The sequence below is a fragment of the Bombina bombina genome, chromosome 1 (genome assembly GCF_027579735.1).
Source record: "Bombina bombina isolate aBomBom1 chromosome 1, aBomBom1.pri, whole genome shotgun sequence".
NCBI lineage: Eukaryota > Metazoa > Chordata > Amphibia > Anura > Bombinatoridae > Bombina > Bombina bombina.
The window spans coordinates 182,651,952-182,673,187 of NC_069499.1; the positions used below are offsets into that span (position 1 = coordinate 182,651,952).

At 37.7% G+C, this 21,236-nt stretch overlaps 1 protein-coding gene across 1 annotated transcript in view; it reads left to right on the plus strand.

The window, feature by feature from the left end:
* Nucleotides 1-12,946, plus strand: part of PRORP (protein only RNase P catalytic subunit) — a 235,430-nt gene extending 222,484 nt beyond the window's left edge. The window contains exons 5-7 of the mRNA XM_053697765.1: nt 2,716-2,864; nt 5,377-5,572; nt 12,608-12,946. Coding sequence (XP_053553740.1) covers nt 2,716-2,864; nt 5,377-5,572; nt 12,608-12,739 — 477 coding nt within the window. The 3' untranslated portion in view covers nt 12,740-12,946. The remainder of the gene's footprint in view (nt 1-2,715; nt 2,865-5,376; nt 5,573-12,607) is intronic.
* The last annotated feature ends 8,290 nt before the right edge of the window (nt 12,947-21,236 follow it).

Consider the following 21,236-nt stretch of genomic DNA (forward strand, 5'->3'; position numbering starts at 1 on the left):
ACTAAAGGGTTAAACCAAAAGCCTGACAGTCAAAGGGTTGATTACAGTGCATGTGACTGACTGTTACAGTACGTGCATCACTGCAAGCTTAGCAGATAAAAACTGTACGCGAGTCTCTGGCAGCCAAGGGGTTAATTTGAGTACATGTGAGTCGCTGGCAGCCAAGGGGTTACCCTCTCTTTGTACCTCTTTCTCTGTTTGCTTCCTCTCTAACTCTGTATGTGTCTGACAATGCCTCTCACTCTCACCTTTTGCCCCTCTTTACTCCTGTCACCTGCCTTTCCTTTTTTTTTATTAATTCATCTTTATAGAGTGTATTACATCATGAGATTGATGACAAAAACAACAATAATTTGTACATATGATAAGCGGAGTGAGCAGTTTAAACAGAACTTAAAGGGACATGAAATATTTTTTGTTCATGATTCAGATAGAACGTACAATTTTAAATAACTTTCTAAGATACTTCTATTATCACATTTTCTTCTTTCTCTTGTTATCTTTTGTTTTTTGTTGAAAAGCAGGGATGTAAGCTCAGGAGTGTGCACATGTCTGGAACACTATATAGCAGAAGTTTTGCAAGAATGTTATCCATTTGCAAGAGCACTAGAGGGCAGCACTATTTCCAGGCTCCTACCTAGGTATCTCTTCAACAAAGAATACCATGGAACAAAGCAAATTTAATATTAGAAGTTTATTGGAAACTTTTTTTAAATTGTATGCTCTGTCTGAATAACGATTTCATATCTCTTTAACATTCATAAAACAACAAATAAAGTAGATAACAGTGCTGTTGTACGGAAGTGAGCAATATTATTATACTTGGTCTACGCCCACTGTAAAGAAAATGAACTGTGTATACCAGGGAGGCTCCCTCTCTTGATTTCAAAAGGTCCTGATGTTACTTGTCCTCCTTTGTATTAAAAGCCAAACTTCCTTTCATTTCCTTGACCCTCCCCTCTTTCCCTTCCTTTTACGACCCATTTTTCTCCTTCTTTCATCTATTACCCCCTCCTTCTCTCTCAATTAATCTCTCTGATTTTCGCCCCTCCCTGGCTTTCCCAACTTTCCCTACTTCCACCCATTGAAGCCTGGGCACCCTTGGTATAAAATGCAATATTTTTGAACATTAAAACAACAAATGTGACCTTTCAGTAATTCTCTTATGCACGGTGTATACACTCCTGTATGCAAGCCATAAACCAGACCTCTTCTCCTCCATAAGACACTGCACAGGTGCTTCATTGGTGCAGGTGATCACTATAACAACAGGGATCACCTGAAACATTAAGGGGGGTTAAATGACCCCTCATGAGGGAGAGATAGGGGATCCATAACCCCCCACCACTAGAAAATACCTAGTTTCAGGTGGAGCAGATTATCACTAGTTTTTTTATGGTGATCATCTGTATTCTAGAGGGACAAGTAACCCCTCATTTAAAAAGGTAGAATGTCCTCTTTTCAAATGAGGGATCAATTATTCCTTCAACACAATCAAGGGGTGCGAGATAGGGGCTCCTTAAGAAAAACAGCACTTTAAATGTTTTTAAATTTTTACATAAATCACCTGCATCTTAGGCAGAGACCTGTCTTTCTAGTGACCGTTCCTTATTCCTGTAAGTGGTTTGTGGGCTGAGATATGGGCTTTTAAAGACCTCCCCTTAACAACAGCTTTACTAACAAGGAATTCCCAGCAGCTGCAATGGGGAAGAATGAATGGGAAGTAGAATGCAATCTCCTTTTTCTGCTGCAGTGTAGGGGTCTCCAGCAGAGCCACCATTAGCATTTGTGGGGTCCCGGACAAGAAAAATTTGTGGGGCCCCTTGACTGAGCGCCCTTACTTCCCTCCCCCTGTATGCCCTGTTCCCTTTATGGCCCACCGCTGTCCCAACATTCAGTGTTACCTATATAAAGAATAGCACTATATATTACACCTCCTGATATCATAGACACTTCTTCATAAAGACAGGATCTACATTGCACCTTCTCATACCTTCACCCCTGAGATTGTGGGGCCCTGGGTGGGTGCACCTCTCAACCTGCCCAAAGGGCATGCCTGGTAAAACAATCTTGCAATGTTCCTTTAAACAGATTTGCTCAGCTGTAGCAAATAATCGCAAGTTACACTATATCCCAGAAGGGCACAAATCAGGGGTCAAGTTGAGCGGAACGCATGGGAACGGAGTTCCTGCACTATTTTTGCAGTAGGAACTAAGTTCCCTCTAGACAGAGAACAGAAATGCTTCACGAAACACTGCTGCTGGTGGAAGGAGCTAGAGCACAGTCTGGTTAGAGGGATAGTGATATCCTCTAGTAATGGGCAGTAACACTTCCTACAATACACTAAATGATAGTCTGTCAGTGGTCCTGCTGTGTGATCACATGGTGCTTACATTTCCCCTCAGCAGAAATAGGACTATTGCTTCTTAAGGGAGTGAGACTTAATTTTCTTTCATTAACCAAAGTGTATAAATTATATACATAGAAATACAGTGTGTGTGGGTGTGTGTATATATATATATATATATATATATATATAACACTATTAATTGTGAGGGGTGAGTGGAAATCTTGGTGAGTTCCCACACTTTTTTTGTAGGACTTGACCCCTGGCACAAATCCATTTGTATAATGTGTTTGCCCTATGTATGTGTACATATTATTGTTTTTGTTTTACTATATGCATACTATGTTTTCTTTACTTTTTTTGCTTAGCTTCTGGATGTGGTAACCAGCCTGTCATCTGGGGGAAAGCGAGTTTTGGTTCTGGGGAGGAAGCACATGCTGAAAGAATCCAGGACCTGGGTGAAACGTCATATTCAGCTTCTGCAGAAAAAGTCTGATTGCTTTTTTATTGATGACATGTGGGTTATAAAGCGGCACTATAAGTCTCTTCTTACCAAAAATCAAGTATTTCTTTTCTTATGTGCTTTACAATTTTGCTTTGTTCACGTAATCATGTCCAAAGCTTTATAAACCTTAAACTGACATTAAACACTAAATCAATGCTAGCTAGAATGATGCATTCAAAAAATATTAGTCTGAGAATACCATGTAGATGTATTTTTTAATGTTTAAAGGGACACTGAACCCAGTTTTTTTCTTTTGTGATTCATATAGAGCATGCCATTTTAAGCAACTTTCTAATTTACTCCTATTATCACATTTTCTTTGTTCTCTTTCTATCTTTATTTGAAAAAGAAGGCATCTAAGCTAAGGAGCCTTCTTGCTTTTCAAATAAAGATACCAAGAGAATGAAGAAAATTTTATAATAGGAGTAAATTAGAAAGTTGCTTAAAATTGCATGCTCTATCTGAATCACAAAATAAAAAATTTGGGTTCAGTGTCCCTTTAATTAGCTGATTAAATACTGACAAAATAAGTGTAACGTTTTAGTGTCCATAAAACAATAGGAGCTGCCATGTTGTAACTTAGGTTACCTTCTCTGCTGTGGCTAATTAGAGACAGTTATAAATAGATGGCTGTGTGGAATATAAGTGTTCTGCACTTCTATTTCTAACAGGAACTGAAATGTTCACAATTTTAGAATGGAATCACAAGAATAGGAGACACAATAAATAATGAAAGTGTATTGCAGAGTTTTTTAAATATATATATGATTTATCATTTTATATTATTATCTCAAAGAGTTTAATGTCCCTTTAAGTACGTGCAAACAAACCGATTACTGAGTGAATGTGTTGTGGAGCTAAAAAGGGCCATATATACTGTATATATGCTTAAATCCATTGCTCTAACCTTGGCACCCCTGATGTTTCAGAACTACAGTTCCCATGATGCCCAGCTTAACTGCAGAGTGCCTAAGCATCATGTTAAATGTAGTTCCAAAACACTGCATTTAGGGCATGTAAACTACCGACCATAGGCAACTGTGTGTTTACCCCCACTCAGTTGACATGTTATTTGAATTAATTTTGTTTTAACATAAATATATACGTAAATATAGCTCAAATTACACTTTAAAGCTATTAAATGTACACAATTTATATATGGGCATACGATTTCCATTTATGATTTCAATTAGTGTTTGGGTGTTTAAAACAATGTTAATTATAACACTACTCAAAATAATATGAAATTATTATTATTATTACTCATACATCATGAATTGATATAATTTTCTAACTGAAAAAAAAAACGCATTACCATTACTGAGTTAACTAGCCACCTTGTTTTTCTCTTGCATTGCCTATGTATCTTTTGCTTCCATGAAGATCTGTGGAATCCCCCTGAGAAAATTCCCTAGAAAACCTGTTGTACTGGTTTGTTATAGCTTTTTGTTGTATATTTAACTTGTTGTACTATTTACTGGTTTCAGCAGGTTTACAAATTCAAATGGTGGCTCATGTAATGGACTGGAATGGCTTAGAAAACCCCCCCAGCAACGTTGTCATATGATATCTACACATAGGAATTCTGATGGACTAGAATTTGGGTTTTTATTTATATTCCCAAAATGAGATTTTATAATTACACAGAGTTCTGATAAACAGAGAGATTGTTGTTGTATCTTGTGTTTCTTTACTGCTTTGATACTTTGTATCAGTTATGCTTTAGGAGAGGCCATCATGGTTCAGTAGTATTTTTAACGAAGTCCATTTTAGTATCATTGGTGTTTTGTGGAGACACCATCTTGGTGTCTGTAGTGTTTTAATTGGATGCTCACTTTATATCAGTACCAACGGAAGCTCACACTTTTAAGCTTGTGTGACTTTATGTAAATTAATAGGCTACACCAACATTCTCATACTTGTTTTGTTGAAGACAAGATATAAAGTCACATTGATCCAATCAACATATTTTTCATATGTTAGGTTTTTGCATATAAATACAAAAAGATAAACAATCTACCAGGAATGAGCAATAGCTCAGTGGCTTGTTATATGGCCCAATTACCACCTAGTAGTAACTACTTTTAGCCAATTGTGCTTTTCACAGAGGCCCAAAGGAGGCCAAAACGATCATCTGCGGATTCCCTTGTTTAGAGAAGAATTGCCTGGTATTTTGGGGCTGGACTGACCTTGTTAGGCAGGACCAGTCTGATATACTTCAGGAAAATTCTCCTCTGTGAAAAGCACAGTTTAGATAAAAGAAGCTACTTCTAGGTGGTAACTGGGCCTTAGAACAAGCTACTGAGCTGTTGTTCGTTCCTGACAAATTGCTTCTCTTTGTGTATGTAGAGGTTTTTACATATCTGTGTGACTCTATTTTAAAACTTCATACTGGTATTTGTATGCAGGATGTTATAGTCATTGTACACACACAAAATACAAGAAATACCATTAATTCTTGTACATTTTTTTCAGTGATTTATACATATTTGTTTTACTATTTATGCTTTTCTTGTACTTCTAGTTCGGAAGATGATCCATTCCTACTATATGCCAGCCTGAGCTCTGGTAACCACTGCTGCTTTTTAACCAGAGATCTTCTGCGAGATCATAAAGCCTGTCTGCCTGATGCTCACACTCAACGACTCTTCTTCAAATGGCAACGTGGGCACCAGCTGGTGATTCCTTTTTACACACTGGGCAGCAAAGTGTTTTTGCAGGTGATTATGGCACATAATCTACTTACAATATATTTTGAAAATATTAGATACACAGAGTAAAGCAGTTTCATAGTGTTATTTGTTATATAAGTACTGAGGTGTACCATGCAACCATCCTCAACAATATAGTAATTTCATGCACGAAACCTCATGCCAGAGAAGACGATTTTTTACTTTTTTATTATTTATCACTTCTCTTAAAACAAATGTTCACCAGCTAATAGCAGGTGTATGGAAGACAGAAAGATAGACTGACTAATGAATAAACTCAATTATTATCTAAGCAACAGGTTTGAAGTTGAAAAAGTATGAATATCATATTTAAGTGAGAATATCACAACAGCTGTAGAGCTGCTTAAAGTTTTGTTCCTAAAATATGTAAACATAGAAGGTATGTTTTTCTAGTAAAACTATGTTCCCAAACTTAAGGAGCAATTAATATAGGATCTTACTTTCATGAACACTATTACTGGTGAAAAGTTTACACAGCTCCAGTAGTGTTAACCAATCAAGTATAAATCCAGAAATGCAGTAGTTGTAATTTGTTAAGTGCACAGGTGGTCTTGTAACAACAAAGGTGTTTGACAGAATGTATCGAATGAAACAGTTTACCCCAATTCCAGTAGCGATGGTAATTTGGAAACGAGCCAAGCAGCCGGGCTTTATTCACTTAGCATGTACTTGCGGAATCAATACGTTTGCACGCTGGAGAGGATATGGGATGCAAGCAGCTGAAGACAGATCAGGCGTGCGGCTCGTACTGGTGACGTCACCTGGAGTCCGTTGGTGGATAGAGGCAAACGAACTTAGAAGTATAGGATATATACAAAAATGAATTGCTTCCACAGCAATGATATATAAAGTAACGGCTTGGAATGGAAATCAATACTTGCAAGATAAAAGGCATACATCCAAAGTAGGAGTCATTACTTCAATACCAAGCAATGAAATGTATAAAAAAACCTGCCTTTTATGGGAGTGAAGTAGGAGAAAAGTTTATCTCCCCTTAAAGCCATACTAGCATAGGATGGCTAATAGATTTAATACGTTACAGAGCTCCCCCAATAAAGAACGGCTCCGAGGTTCACGGACGGGAACGATCTGGATGGCATCTATGGAATATGGCAACTAATCTAGGTGCAGACAAGTTTGTAGAAGGCTCCCAGGAATCATCCTCATGTGGAAAACCCTTCCAATGGACTAAGTACTGTAAACTTCCTGAAACTCGTCTTGAGTCTAATATTTCTTGGACTTCGAATTCCCGATCAGGCTCTAGGGATAGAAGATGTGAAAGAAACATGATGATTTTGAAGAGACTGGTAGGGTTTTATTAATGAAACGTGGAATCTTATATTGTGGTGGTAGATCAAGAGTGACAGCGTTGTCGTTAACAATCCTTTTGACTGGAAAGGGTCCTATATATAACCTATTAAATTTAAGCCTAAAGTGTTTTGTGAAAAGCCAGACCAAGTCTTCTAAAGAAAACACAGGTGAAGGTCGTCATTTAAGGTCATAATATTTTTTCTGTCGTTGAGCAGTTTGGATATTTTCAGAGAGTAGTAGAATGTTTCCGACATGGAGTTAAGTCATTTACTACATGACAATCACTTTGAATTTCTGGGTATAAGTGAAACGTGGGGTGGAAACCAAAATTAGAGTTGAAAGGAGTAAAATGCAATTGGATGAAGGGGTTCTTTTAATGAACTTCTTTGGGAAAGAATTGCTCCTATCGCATAGTCCGAAGCATCTACTTCAAGAACGTATTGGAGTTTCAGATTTGGGAAGGACAATATTGGAGCTGTAAAAAAGGATTTTTCCAGGAACGAAAAAGCATTGTCTGCTGCTATTGACCAGGCAAAACTTGTGTTCAGTTTGGTTAGATTGTTTAATGGTTTTACAATAGTGGAGAAGTTTTTTATACATTTTCTATAAAAATTGGCGAAACCTAAGAGTTTCTGTACTTGATTTTTATCCTTAGGAATTGGCAAATCGTGTATGGCTTTTACTTTGGTTTCTTCCATATGTATACCTCTGGGTGTTATATGTACCCAAGGAATGTGATGTCAGTGGTGTGAAAAATACACTTTTCCAATTTAACATATAACTGATGTGATTGTTATCTTGAGAGTACTGACCTTACGTATTTTATGTGATCATTCAAATTAGAGGAGTAAATGAGAATGTCATCCAAATAAATGACAACATAAGTATCCAGGAGGTCACAGAAAATGTAATTAATGAACCTCTGAAAGGTTGCAGGGGCATTACAAAGCCCAAATGGCATGACCATGTACTCATATAGTCCGTCCCGAGTACGGAAAGCGGTAAGCCACTCATCTCCTGAACGTCTGTGAATCAAATTGTAAGCACCTCTTAGATCTAACTTAGTGAATATAGTTGCACCCTCCAATCTCTCAATAAGTTCAGGGATGATTGGCAGGGGGTATCGGTCTTTTATCATTTTCTTATTCAATTCTTTATAGTCTACTATAGGACTTAAAGTTTGATCCTTATTTTTAACAAAAAATATGCTTGCACCTGCAGGAGATGTAGATGGACAAATAAACCCTTTACATAAATTTTCGTTAATATATTATTTAAGTTGAATTAGTTCTGGGTGTGATAAGGGAAATATATGTCCATATGGTATATCTGCTCCAGGGATAAGGTCAATGGGGCAGTGATATCCCCTGTGGGGAGGAAGGGTCTCTGCCTCCTTCTTATTCCTTCTTTATCAAAAACATATCAAAAATGTGTAAAATCAGTGTATTGAGGAGGGATCTGAATTTCTGTAATGTTAAAGGGACATGAAACCCAAATTTTTTATTTCATGATTTAAAAAGAGAATACAATTTTTAAACAACTTTCTAATTTACTTCTATTATCTAATGTGTTTCATTCACTTGGTATCATTTGTTGAAGGAGCAGTAATGCACTAATGGTTTCTAACTGAACTCATGGGTGAGCAAATCACAATCGATATATATATGCAGTGTGACCAATCAACAGCTAGAACCTAGGTTCTTTGCTGCTCCTGAGCTTGCCTAGATAAACCTTTCAGATAATAAAGGAGTGTATACAGCGCCAACAAGAGGCCAAGGGATAAATATAATCACAAAGAGGTAAAAGAAAATATTTAATAAACAATTCTTAAAAACAACAGCATAAAAAGCTATACATATAAATTATAAGAACAGCTCACAGGAGCGACTCAGAGGTCAGATGATAGTGAGATATTAATGCTAACAAATGCTGGGGTGATCCCTAGGACTGAGATAGTGACAAGTGGTCAGTATAAGCAATACACCAGTAAAAGAGTGCAAACTGGTAATACAAAGTAGTAACAAAGCAATCAGTGTATCATAAAAAATATATAAATGAATATATGCAATCAATATGCTAAAAATGTATATATAATGCCTGTGCACTGCAGTGCAAAAGAAAAAATCTGAAAAAAATGAATTTATGAAAAAATCCCAAATAAAATTAAATATGTGGAAATAGTGGCAAGTGTAGGTGAGTCCAAAAATAATTACAAATAATACAATAAATGCAAAGAAAATCAAATAAAAAACAAATGAAAAATTCTCAAAAAAAATTTCTCAAAAAAAACCTCAAAAAATTGTGTTGATCAACAAATGTTAGTAAAGAACAAAAAATAGAACAAAATGGTGATAAAAAGTAAAAAAGTGTTCCTCCAAAGATTAGTCACTAGAACATATCCAAATTACACTGAAAATCCTAGGTCTTTTGTTCTTTACTAACATTTGTTGATCAACACAATTTTTTGAGGGGGTTTTTTTGAGAATTTTTTAATTTGTTTTTTATTTGATTTTCTTTGCATTTATTGTATTATTTGTGATTATTTTTGGACTCACCTACACTTGCCACTATTTCCACATATTTAATTTTATTTGGAATTTTTTCATAAATTCATTTTTTTTTTCAGATTTTTTCTTTTGCACTGCAGTGCACAGGCATTATATATACATTTTTGGCATATTGATTGCATATATTCATTTATATATTTTTTATGATACACTGATTGCTTTGTTACTACTTTGTATTACCAGTCTGCACTATTTTACTGGTGTATTGCTTATACTGACCACTTGTCACTATCTCAGTCCTAGGGATCACCCCAGCATTTGTTAGCATTAATATCTCACTATCATCTGACCTCTGAGTCGCTCCTTATAATTTATATGTATAGCTTTTTATGCTGTCGTTTTTAAGAATTGTTTATTAAATATTTTCTTTTACCTCTTTGTGATTATATTTATCCCTTGGCCTCTTGTTGGGGCTGTATACACTCCTTTATTATCTGTGCATATTTTTTGGGGGGTTGGTTAGGCCCTCTGTTTGTATACTGCTTGGGGATTGCCTTAGCGCTTGGACACTACCCTCTGTTTTTCTAGATAAACCTTTCAGCAAAGGATAACAAGATAAGGAAGCAAATTAAATAATAAAAGTAAACTGGAAAGTTATTTAAAATTATATTCTCTATCTGAATCATGAAAGAAAAATTTTGCAAGCAGCTGGAGACAGATCAGGCGTGCAGCTTGCACTGGTGACGTCACCCGGAGTCCGTAGGTGGATAGAGGCAAATGAACTTAGAAGTATAGGATATATACAAAAATGAAGGTAAGTTCAGAATGGATAGGGGATGGCTTCTGAGCAGGTTTACGCTCCTGCTTCCACAGCAATGATAAACAAAGTAACAGCTTGGAATGGAAATCAGTGAAATGTGAGATAAAAGGCAAACATCCAAAGTAGGAGTCACTACTTCAATACCAAGCAATGACATGTATAAAAATAGGAGGTTCTCTAGAAAAAGAGACAAAACAGAGCGCATCCACGATCTAAGTGCATTTTAAAAAGTCACACTTTATTATAAATATAAAACAACAATTGCACACTCACAAAGCTGCCCTCAAACATATGAGGTATGTCTGTTCCTTTAAATTGTTTACACAATCCCACTCCAGCAGTGCTGTGTTCTCTCTTGAATGTCCCACTGTGCTTTCAGTATCCGTTTGTTGGACTATTAAGCAGGGGACTGTGCTATCAGAGAGGCTGTAGGGGTATAAACTAATATAAAGTATATACAAGGAGATAAATGTCAGAAATGGGCGTGGCCTTACGTGTTTCACGGGCTCCTCCCGCCTCGTCAGAGGCTATGCCCTATCTGTCCATAATCCGCCCTTTTGTACCATTTGACTGCCTACGCCCCTCTCTGTCCATTGGTTAAAGCTGGGGGCGTGTGGCCAAGGGGTGTTCCTTACTTCTTTTTATTATGCTGTCTCAGTGCAACATATAAATATACTATATATCATATCAGGTCCATCAATACATGCATGGAAAAAACAAACTTATGACAATCTACAGCATCGTTTCACAACGGAAATTAACACAGTGACAACAATTAAGAATGAACATTATGCTGATCTTAGCAATCGCTTACCACATTAAATAAACACCTTTAAAAATCATATTAATATGCTAAAATACATTTGTTAAAAAATTATAACATATGCATATAAAAAACAAGTTCATGGCAATTTGCAGTATCATTTCATAACAGTCGGTAACATAAAAAAGACATATATACTAGTCTCAAATATTCGCATACAGCATTAAATAAATCTCTTTAAAATTCATAATAACATATGCATAAAAAACTAGTTCATGGCAATTTGCAGTATCATTTCGTAACAATCAGTAACATAAAAAGACATAAATTACAATAAACATATATACTAGTCTCAATATTCGCATACGCCATTAGATAGATCTCTAAAATTCATACTAATATTAATAAATACATAAATATGCTAAAAAGAATATATGTTGTAAAAAATACCAATACTAAAAATGAAGAGATATATATACACACACTTCAACCCTATATGTATCACTTAGTTAGAAGACATGTAGTAAACACCCTTTCCATATTAGGTAATATTATTAGTGCTTAAAATATGGGGAAAGAGACTAAAACTGTATAGAGAGATTGCTAAATTGGTAATGGTACTGATACCAGTAGTCCTGTCTATCTTTGCTCTTTCACTGTAATGCCTCTAAATGTTGAAAGCTCTTTATAGAACCCTAAGTTTCCAGAAATGCTGCCAGATCAATGTCTCGGTTTAACCCCCCTGGACCCATAGTTTGTAACCTATGGATCCAGAAGGACTCACGCTGCCTAACTTGTAGTAGGCGATTTCCTCCTCTCACATTTCTTTTGATATGTTCTATTCCAATGACCGTAAGACCCGTGCTGTCCTTATTGTGTGTCTCCAAAAAGTGAGCTGACACACCATGGGTATCTAAGCCTGCCTCTATGTTTCTAAGGTGCTCGCTGAACCTTGTTTTTATAGAGCGTTTTGTGCGCCCTATATATATCTTATCACACGAACACCTTAATAGGTACACTACATAATTCGTTTTACATGTCATAAGATACTTCATATACTTCAAATGAACTTAGAAGTATAGGATATATACAAAAATGAAGGTAAGTTCAGAATGGATAGGGGATGGCTTCTGAGCAGGTTTACGCTCCTGCTTCCACAGCAATGATAAACAAAGTAACAGCTTGGAATGGAAATCAATCCTTGCGAGATAAAAGGCAAACATCCAAAGTAGGAGTCACTACTTCAATACCAAGCAATGACATGTATAAAAAACCTGCCTTTTATGGGAGTGAAGTAGGAGAAAATGTTAACTCCCCTTAAAGCCATACTAACATAGGCTGGCTAATAGGTTTAATGCATTACACAGACAGACAGATAGATAGACTGACAGATAGTAAATGTTCACTATATAAAAATAATTAAAAAAGAGTGACAAGCATACAAAAAGCATAAAAGGTCCATTTTTTTAAAAAAAAAAATTCTTGTTCAATCAAATGTATTTGTCACAGTCGTTCATTTCACTAACTGCAAACTTTACGTTCCTTTATTGTTCATGCTTGTTAAACTTCTCATAATGTTTAACTGCATATCTTTTCAAACATTGACGTTTTCTTTGTAACAGCCAAGACTGAGTTATGACACAATACTGCAGAGCACAGATGTTTCCTGGCATATTCCATACGATAAGACAGGTGTGGAGAGAGCGTCTTTTGAAGTTCCGAAGACTTGGTTGTGTTTGCAAAAGAGACGCTGAAAGTTTATGGAAACTATGAACTCTTTTGTTACAATAAATATTTATATAAAGCAATGACAAATCTTTATGATGAAGGCCATAATTGCTAAATGTTATTAAAAAACATGTATATTTTTTATGATATGGAACTGCACCCTAGCATGTGGTATTTGTTTCTTAATAAATGAGATGTCATTAAATTAATAAAAAAAACTTGATTCTGTAGAATGTTACAGTATATGGATTACGTGTTAAAAAAAACGCTCTTTACAAAATATCCAGAGTGCGCTTGTCAATTTTTCGAGGAATATGGGTAATCTATTAAGAAACGTTACTTATGGCTAAATCCCAATCCTAAAAACAATTATTTACAAAATGACCAGCAACTAACAAGCAGTCAGAACCCTGGTCCAACCTCCCCCCCCCCAAAAAAAAAACAACTACTAACCACTCCATAGTAATAGCTCATCAGAAATCGCAATTTCCATAACTTTCAATAGGAAGGACAAATGGCATTTTGTAGCAGTATCAAGATGCTGTTGCAGTTTATTTTCACCCGTTGGTTTGTCTTTGCAAACTTCTTTCTCTTTACACTTACCTTGACCTGATGTAAAGTCATTACACTAGCTGTAATACAAGCTAAAACGTGGTACAGATGAAACAGCCATAAATGATCCTCTGATCAGTGTTTAACACCTATAGATACTTGTAGTGGATAATGCCCTAATACTTGTGGTCTGTCTACAGCGACAGTATATACTCTATAAGCCCTCTCCTGATTACACCCGATTGCAGTGATTTACTGAAACATAGACTGGTCATTTGTAAGGTTCTCTTTTTGCTGAGCATTTCACAATGGGCCTCCTTATCCTGTAACGTTGTTATTAGGTTTTCATATGGCTATTGAATAGGTAGTCTATTACTTAACTTTAAATACTTTTGTATCTCTTACCAGATTTTCAGACAGAGATAAGTGGAATCTATAGTTCTATTTTTAATTGTTTTTATTTCAGTATCCTTTTCGATACTGTTTTTCCTATGTTTTATATGTAATTTAATAAAAGTTAAGTTTTATGTTAAGCCACTGATATGTCCCCACTAAGCGTGTGCCTTAGGGTTATTCCTTTTTCTCTACGTATGTTTTACCTGTAGTATGTATGTGCCTCTGTTTTCTTTACATTAGGGGAACACCTGATCTCCAGGCAATACAGAGTAATAACTCTAACAGCAACCTCTCCCAACACAATTAAACCCTAATTGCACCAGTTCTCATAGCATACACCAGCATGTCATCTTGGATGTCTGAGTCTAGATATTTTAAAAACAGTTTTAATGAAGCAAGTTCAGTTTTTTGGGGATAGCAGCTTTTAAATAGGTCAGACTTTTGGACAAACAATAGGTATAGAGCACTGGTTTTCAAACCTCTCCTCGGGCCTCCCTAACAGGACACGTTTTGAGGCTATCTGAACTGGACACTAGCTTAACCAGCTTTCACTCAAGGCAATCCTGAAAACCTGGCCTGTTGGGGAGGCCTGAGGACAGGTTTGAAAACCAGTCATATAGAGGGTTAAATAATTCTTCCATTTTCATTTTTTTTTTGGAAGAGGTAGAAGGAAACACCTTCTTTCTAGCAGTCTAAGTCAGTTCCCTTGTTCCTCTAGCAAAACAGGGATAGGGGATTTATTTACATCTTTAATAGTTTTATTGTTATTTATTTTATTTATTTTTAAAAAAGAGAGGTGGATGGACATTTTCAGAAGGTTTATCACAGTGCTGTTTAAATGTTTAAAGGGACATAAAACATTTTGGCTAGATTACAAGCGAAGTGCAAAAATATTAGCTCTATTGTAGGCTAACACTGCTCAAATTAAATCAATACGGCTTTTTGTTCATAAAATGATGATGGTCCACAGTGCTCCATAATATATGGGATATATTTTCCACCACTAGAAGGAGGTCAAGAACCCATATCAGAGCTTAAAATCCCTCCCACCTCCCATCTCTATCTTAGTTTTGTTCTTGGCCTCGTAGGAGTTGGTTGAGAATAGAGGTGTTTCCAGCTACTTGCTAATGGATTACAACTTGGGAGCTCAGACCTATGTGAGACCCAGAGTACCTGGGGAGTATCATTTACAAAGAAGACATAAAAGACTCTTCACATTAGCTGAATGATACAGGGACATAGGAATACCCAGTTATGTGCACAGTTTTTCCCTAACAGGACTTCAGCCATATATACCCTCAGGTATCGCAGGGACTTGTCCCTAGCCTCCCCCAGAGGGATACAGGTATTTTCTACTGCAATCCTCTGTGTTACTCGATACTTGCACTGGTTGGACTCTCTACCGCACATTGCTACTGCTGGATTCACATGGATTGACATGCATGGTAAGCGAGTGGAGGGGTGCTGCATAAGGTAAGTGACTTAACACAGCACACACACAGCCCAGAGGCTATTTGTAGGTACTCTGACACTGGTAGAGCATATCCCGGGGACTTAACCTGCTCTCCTCATGACACATTTTTTTCTCCCTATCAGATCCCTACCTGTCCTATCATTATCATGGACATAGTCAGGGAAGCCAGTGACCCTTTGCAGCCCTCTGGCAACTCCAGGGGTACTTTTGGGGGCATGTTTTATATTTAGGTGTATTGCTCTTTAAGAAAACCATCCTTTGCTTAGTGCGGTGAGCGGTTCAGCAGAGGAGGCTCTGGTTAGGCAGGGGAACAGTGTTTTATTTATTTAGGAAATGTTTTATGCTGGTCGCACTATTAACCAAAATTGTCATTATTTGATTCCCTGCAGCTATGGCTTTTCTCCTGGCGGTAGCTCTGCCCCCTCAGTGTTCTCATGCCCTCAATCCAGAGTCTCTGCAGCGAGATATTGTGCTTTTGCAGTTTCGGCCAGATCCAAATGTAATTTTAGTGCCTGCCAGTCCCAGGACGGGGTGAGTGCCAGGGGGTATTTAAGGGATATTTAATATACATAGGTTGTAGTGGTTACTACTCTGAGAGATAAATTCGGTGTCTGAGGGAGTGTAAACATAGTGTAGAGGGCGCTCTACCAGGTATTGTCTGTACTTATTCTTATATAGGGTGTCAGTGCATACTTTATTATAAGTAACAAAATGACTCTGTCCCTAATGATATCTCTATAGAGGAGTCAGTTACTGATATCTCTCTGTCTAATATGTTTGTGTTGCCGCCTCTGAAGGATCAAGTCAATATTTAGATAGGACAGCTGGTCAATAAGCAGGACTCTGCTTTTAAGAGAACAAAACTCTTGATCTCTTGAAGGAAGATGAAAATCAGTCCAGATATCCGAAATATTTTTCCTGATGTATCCTAAAATGTAGAAACTTATACGTAAGTTTATATAAAGTTAATTAATTACATGACATAATGACATAATATAGTTAATCAATTACATGACATAAGCATCAGATGTAGCATACATTTACCTACTTAAAGGGATAGTAAAGTCCAAATTAAACTTTCATGATTCAGATAGGGCATTTTATTTTAAACAACTTCCTAATTTACTTTTATCATCAAATTTGCTTTGTTCTCTTGGTAGTTGAAAGCTAAACCTAGGTAGGTTCATATGCTAATTTCTAAGCCCTTGAAGGCCGCCTCTCATCTGAAGGCATTTGACAGATTTGTACAGCTAAATGGCGTTAGTTCATGTGTTTCATATAGATAACACTGTGCTCACGCACATGAAGTTATTTAAGAGCCAGCACTAAATGCCTGAAATGCAAATCTGTCAAAAGATCTGAGATAAGGAGGCAGTCAGCAGAAGCTTAGATAGAAGGTAATTACAGAGGTAAAAAGTACATTTCTATAACTGTGTTGGTTATGCAAATGGGGGAATAGTAAATAAAGGGATTATCTATCTTTTTAAACAATAACATTTTTGGTGTTTACTATCTCTTTAACTCACCTTTTGTAATATGAGCAATAATAGTGCACCCTGCACTCTATGAATTAAAACTATTGGGCATTATAAAAAAATTACAGCTGTGTTAAGATTCTCTGGTAAATCTGTTTTTATCATCCACTTGTCATACTAGATCGTGCTTTATTCTTCCCAATAAGGATAATGCACCCTGCACGTTTCACTCCACTAATAATCTAGCCCTTTGTAATTACAAAATGTTCCTGTAGTATCACAAATAAATTAACATAACAAGAAAGTATGAAGTGTTCTGAATAAATTAACACTGTGTTTGCTGCAATTGTTATTACTCAAAACAGATGACCACCCTCTGCTCTTACAAATTCTACATTCTTTTGGCATCTGAGACACATCCCTCACATGGTTGCTTCCTATTTCTGAAGCTGCTTATTTAGAGTTTCCTTTAACAGAATGTCTTCTGATCCTTTGCCCCTCTCAGTAGCAGTACCACAAGGCTCTTTCTGGTATGCCTTGCTTTTTTTCTATCTATACACACTCCCTTGGAAAACGTATATCTTCCTTAGGATTCCAGTAACACTTTTATGCTGATGATACACAAATCTATCTGTATTCTCCTGATTTCTACCTCTTTACTTAACCAGATTATGAACTGTCTCTCTGCAATTTCCCCTTCGATGTCTACACACTACATCCAACTCAATCTGTCTAAAATGAGCTGCTTCTTATTCTCTGTTCTCCTAGACACCCCACACCTGACATTTCTCTTTCTGTAGGAAACTGTCATTGTCAACACCTCAACTAATATCTGTGTCAGGGTATTTCCCTGTTTTGTTTGCCATGTGCTGCTGGCAGCCATTTTACTCGCCTCTCTTCCTGACTATGGTGCATTGGAGACGCTGCTCATTTCCTGCACTTCCTTTTATGGCCAGACTGGTGTGCATCATCCATGTGAGACAGGATGCAGTCTCAGAATTGTGATGTCATAACTTACTATTTAAAGGGCCTCTGTTCAGTATGCTTTGCGTTGTCTCAGACCTGTTTGTGAGAGTTCCTGTGTATTACCTGGCTGCCTGACGTCCTTCCTGGTTCCTGATCCCTGGCTTGTTCCTGACTCTGCTGTTTTCCTTGTTGCTGATTCCGGCTCGTCTGACTATTCGCTTTGGCTCCTGACTCTGCCCGTCTGACTACCAGCTCTGGTTTTGACTCCTGGCTTGTTATTTGACTTGTGGACTTTTATTATTTTTTGCTATTAATAAAGGTGTGATTATTTTTGCACTTCTCGCCTCAGTCTGATTCCTGGCACCCTGACAATCTGCTGTCTTGCTTTGGTTGCCTTGACTCTGAACTCACATTCACTCCCCACATATATGTGCTTAGTAAATCCTGCCGTGCACACCTATGCTACATTTCCAGAATTTGCCCTTTCCTTACCCAAGAAACTACAAACATACTAATTAATTCTCAAATTTTTTCATGTATTGACTACTAAAGCCTACTTCTAAATGGCCTTCCCAAGTCTCACTTCTTCCCCCTCCCTCTAATTTATCATGAATGCTTCAGCTAGACTCATCCACCAATCTACATTAGCTGTCCTGTTTTTAGAAATCAATTCAAAATATGAACCCTAATCTATAAAGTATTTAACAATCTCAATCTGAACTATATGTTCCTCAATCGTCTCCAAATACTCTCTAACCCACACTCTTCGATCAACCTCTAACCTACGTTTCTACACTCTTATTATATCTACTTCCCTCTCTCTCATCCAAGATTTCTCTCACTCTGCTCATATGCTCAGGATATCTACCCGCTACATCAAGCAGTCTCCATCCTTGTATAGCTTTATGCTGTTTTTGAAAACCCACCTTTTAAGAGAAACTTACCATCTTTCCTCTGTTTTCCACCCTACCAAATAAGGGCTAGATTACAAGGGGTGGCACAGTATTTTTGTTTCCCGCAATAGCAAAAACTCTGCTAGCAGTAAGCCTTTTGCGCTAGTCGGGTTGTATACATACAAATACATCTTTAGCAATGTATATGTATGTGTCTCAATGATAAAGTAATTTGCCTGTCTTTTTTTTCTAACACTCAAGAGATCTCCTATCTTTGAGCACTTATAACTTTTTTGTGCAATGTTTTTTTTAAAATATTTTTTCATTAGACAGTGTTAATATAAGTGTAACTGTACTTTGTAATGTATTTTTAGTTTCGGAAAACAGTTAACCACAGCTCTGAGATCACAGTAAGGATTGAAGCGTAAATGGTGATTGCACTCGACTTGTAATATCAGCGCAATGAAAATGACTCACAAAAACACGATTACGGTAGCGCAAAAAACTTTTTAAATTTAAATAAAGGCGGGTCATGGACTCTCCATGCCTGGAAATAAATACATTTATCAGGTGAGCATAAATTTTGTTTTCTTTCCTATGGCATGGAGAGTCCACGATTCATTCCAATTACTAGTGTGAACCAATACCCAAGCTAGAGGACACAGAACCAGAGAGAAAGAGTAGTAGAAGTGGCCTTCTGACCTCTATGTTTACCAGAGAAAACAACAAATTGGGCAGAAGATTGCCAAAAATCTTTAGTTGCTTGAAGGTAAATTTTTAGAGCATACACAACATCCAGGTTATGCAAAAAAAAACGTTCCTTCTGGGAAGAAGGATTGGGACAGAAAGAAGGAACAACAATTTCCTGATTAATATTGCGATCCGACACCACCTTAGGAAGAAATCCCAGCTTAGTATGAAGGACCGCCTTATCCCCATAAAAAATAAGGTAAGGGGAATCCCACTTCAAAGTTGAAAGCTCGGAAACTTTGCGAGCAGAAGAAATAACAAAAAGAAACAAAACCTTCCAAGATAACAATTTAATATCAACAGAATGCAATGGCTTAAACAGAGCCTGCTGCAAAACTTTAAGAACAAGATTAAGGCTCCAAGGAGGAGCAACAGATTTAAACACAGGCCTGATTCTGACCAGGGCCTGAACAAAAGATTGGACATCTTGCAGATCTCCCAGATGTTTGTTCAAAAGAATGGACAGTGCAGAAATCTGACCCTTGAGAGTACTGACTGACAAACCCTTCTCCAGGCCCTCCTGAAGAAAAGACACAATTCTGGGTACCCTTACCTTGCTCTAAGAGAAACCCTTTGATTCACACCAATACAGGTAGTTGCCCCATAATTTATGGTTAATCTTATGAGTAACAGGCTTACGAGCCTGAAGCATGGTATCAATGACCCTCTCAGAGAAGCTACGCCTAGCCAAAACAAGGCATTCAATCTCCAGTCAGCTTCAGAGAATCCAGATTTGGGTGGAGGAAAGGACCCTGAAGTAGAAGGTCCTTCCTTAGAGGTAACCTCCAAGGTGGAAGAGATGACGCTTTCTCCTGTTTGATACGAGCAATGACTTGTAGAAGGAGAGCAAACGGAGCAAAAAGGTATGCTAGACCGAAGTTCCAAGTAACTGCCAGAGCATCTATTAGAACGGCTTGAGGATCTCTTGATCTTGAGCCGTACTTTGGAAGCTTGGCATTTTGACGTAACCCCCTCAGATCCAACTCCAGAACCCCCCACCTGAGGGTTATCATTGAAAATATCTCTGGATGGAGAGCCCACTCCCCGGGATGAAATGTCTGCCTGCTCAGAAAATCTGCTTCCCAGTTGTCCACCCCTGGAATGTGGATGGCAGATTGGAGACACTTGTGGGATTCCGCCCACTAAAGAATGCGGGTCACCTCCTTCATTGCTAAGGAATTCCGAGTTCCTCCCTGGTGGTTGATGTAAGCCACCGATGTGACATTGTCCAATTGGAATCTGATAAACCAGATAAACGCTAGTTGAGGCCAAGCTGCCAAAGCACTGAAGATTGCTCTCAACTCTAAGATGTTTATGGAAAGAGAAGACTCCTCCTGAGTCCAAAGGCCCTGAGCTTTTAAGGATCCCCAAACTGCTCCCCAGCCTAACAGGCTGGCGTCCGTGGTCACAATTACCCAAGCAGGTCTCAGGAAGCATGTTCCCCGAGACAGATGGTCCTGTAAAATCCACCACGAGAGAATCTCTTGTTAGGGATCCAGATCTATCCTCTGTGAAAGATCTGAGTGGTATCCCTTCCACTGACTGAGCATGCATAGTTTCAGAGTTCTCAGATGGGCCCGAGCAAAAGGAATGATGTCCAGAGAGGCAACCATCAGACCAATCCCCTCCATGCATTGAGTCACTGATGGCCGAATAGAAGACTGAAGTGAAGGCAAGAGGCTAAAAGTTTGGATTTTCTGACATCCATCAGAAAAATCTTCATGGATAGAGAGTCTATAATTGTTCCCATGAAATAAACCCTTGTATCTGGTACTAGGGAACTCTTTCCAGATTCACTTTCCACCCGTGGGAACGTAGAATAGACAACAACATCTCGGTATGAGATCTTGCTAGTTGAAAAGATGATGCCTGAACTAGGATATTGTCCAAGTAACAAGCCATCTCTATTCCTTGAGATCTGACCACTGCCAAAAGATCCCCCAGAACCTTTGTGAAGATTCTGGGAGCCATAACAAGGCCAAAAGAAAGAGCAGCAAACTGGAAATGTTTGTCCAGA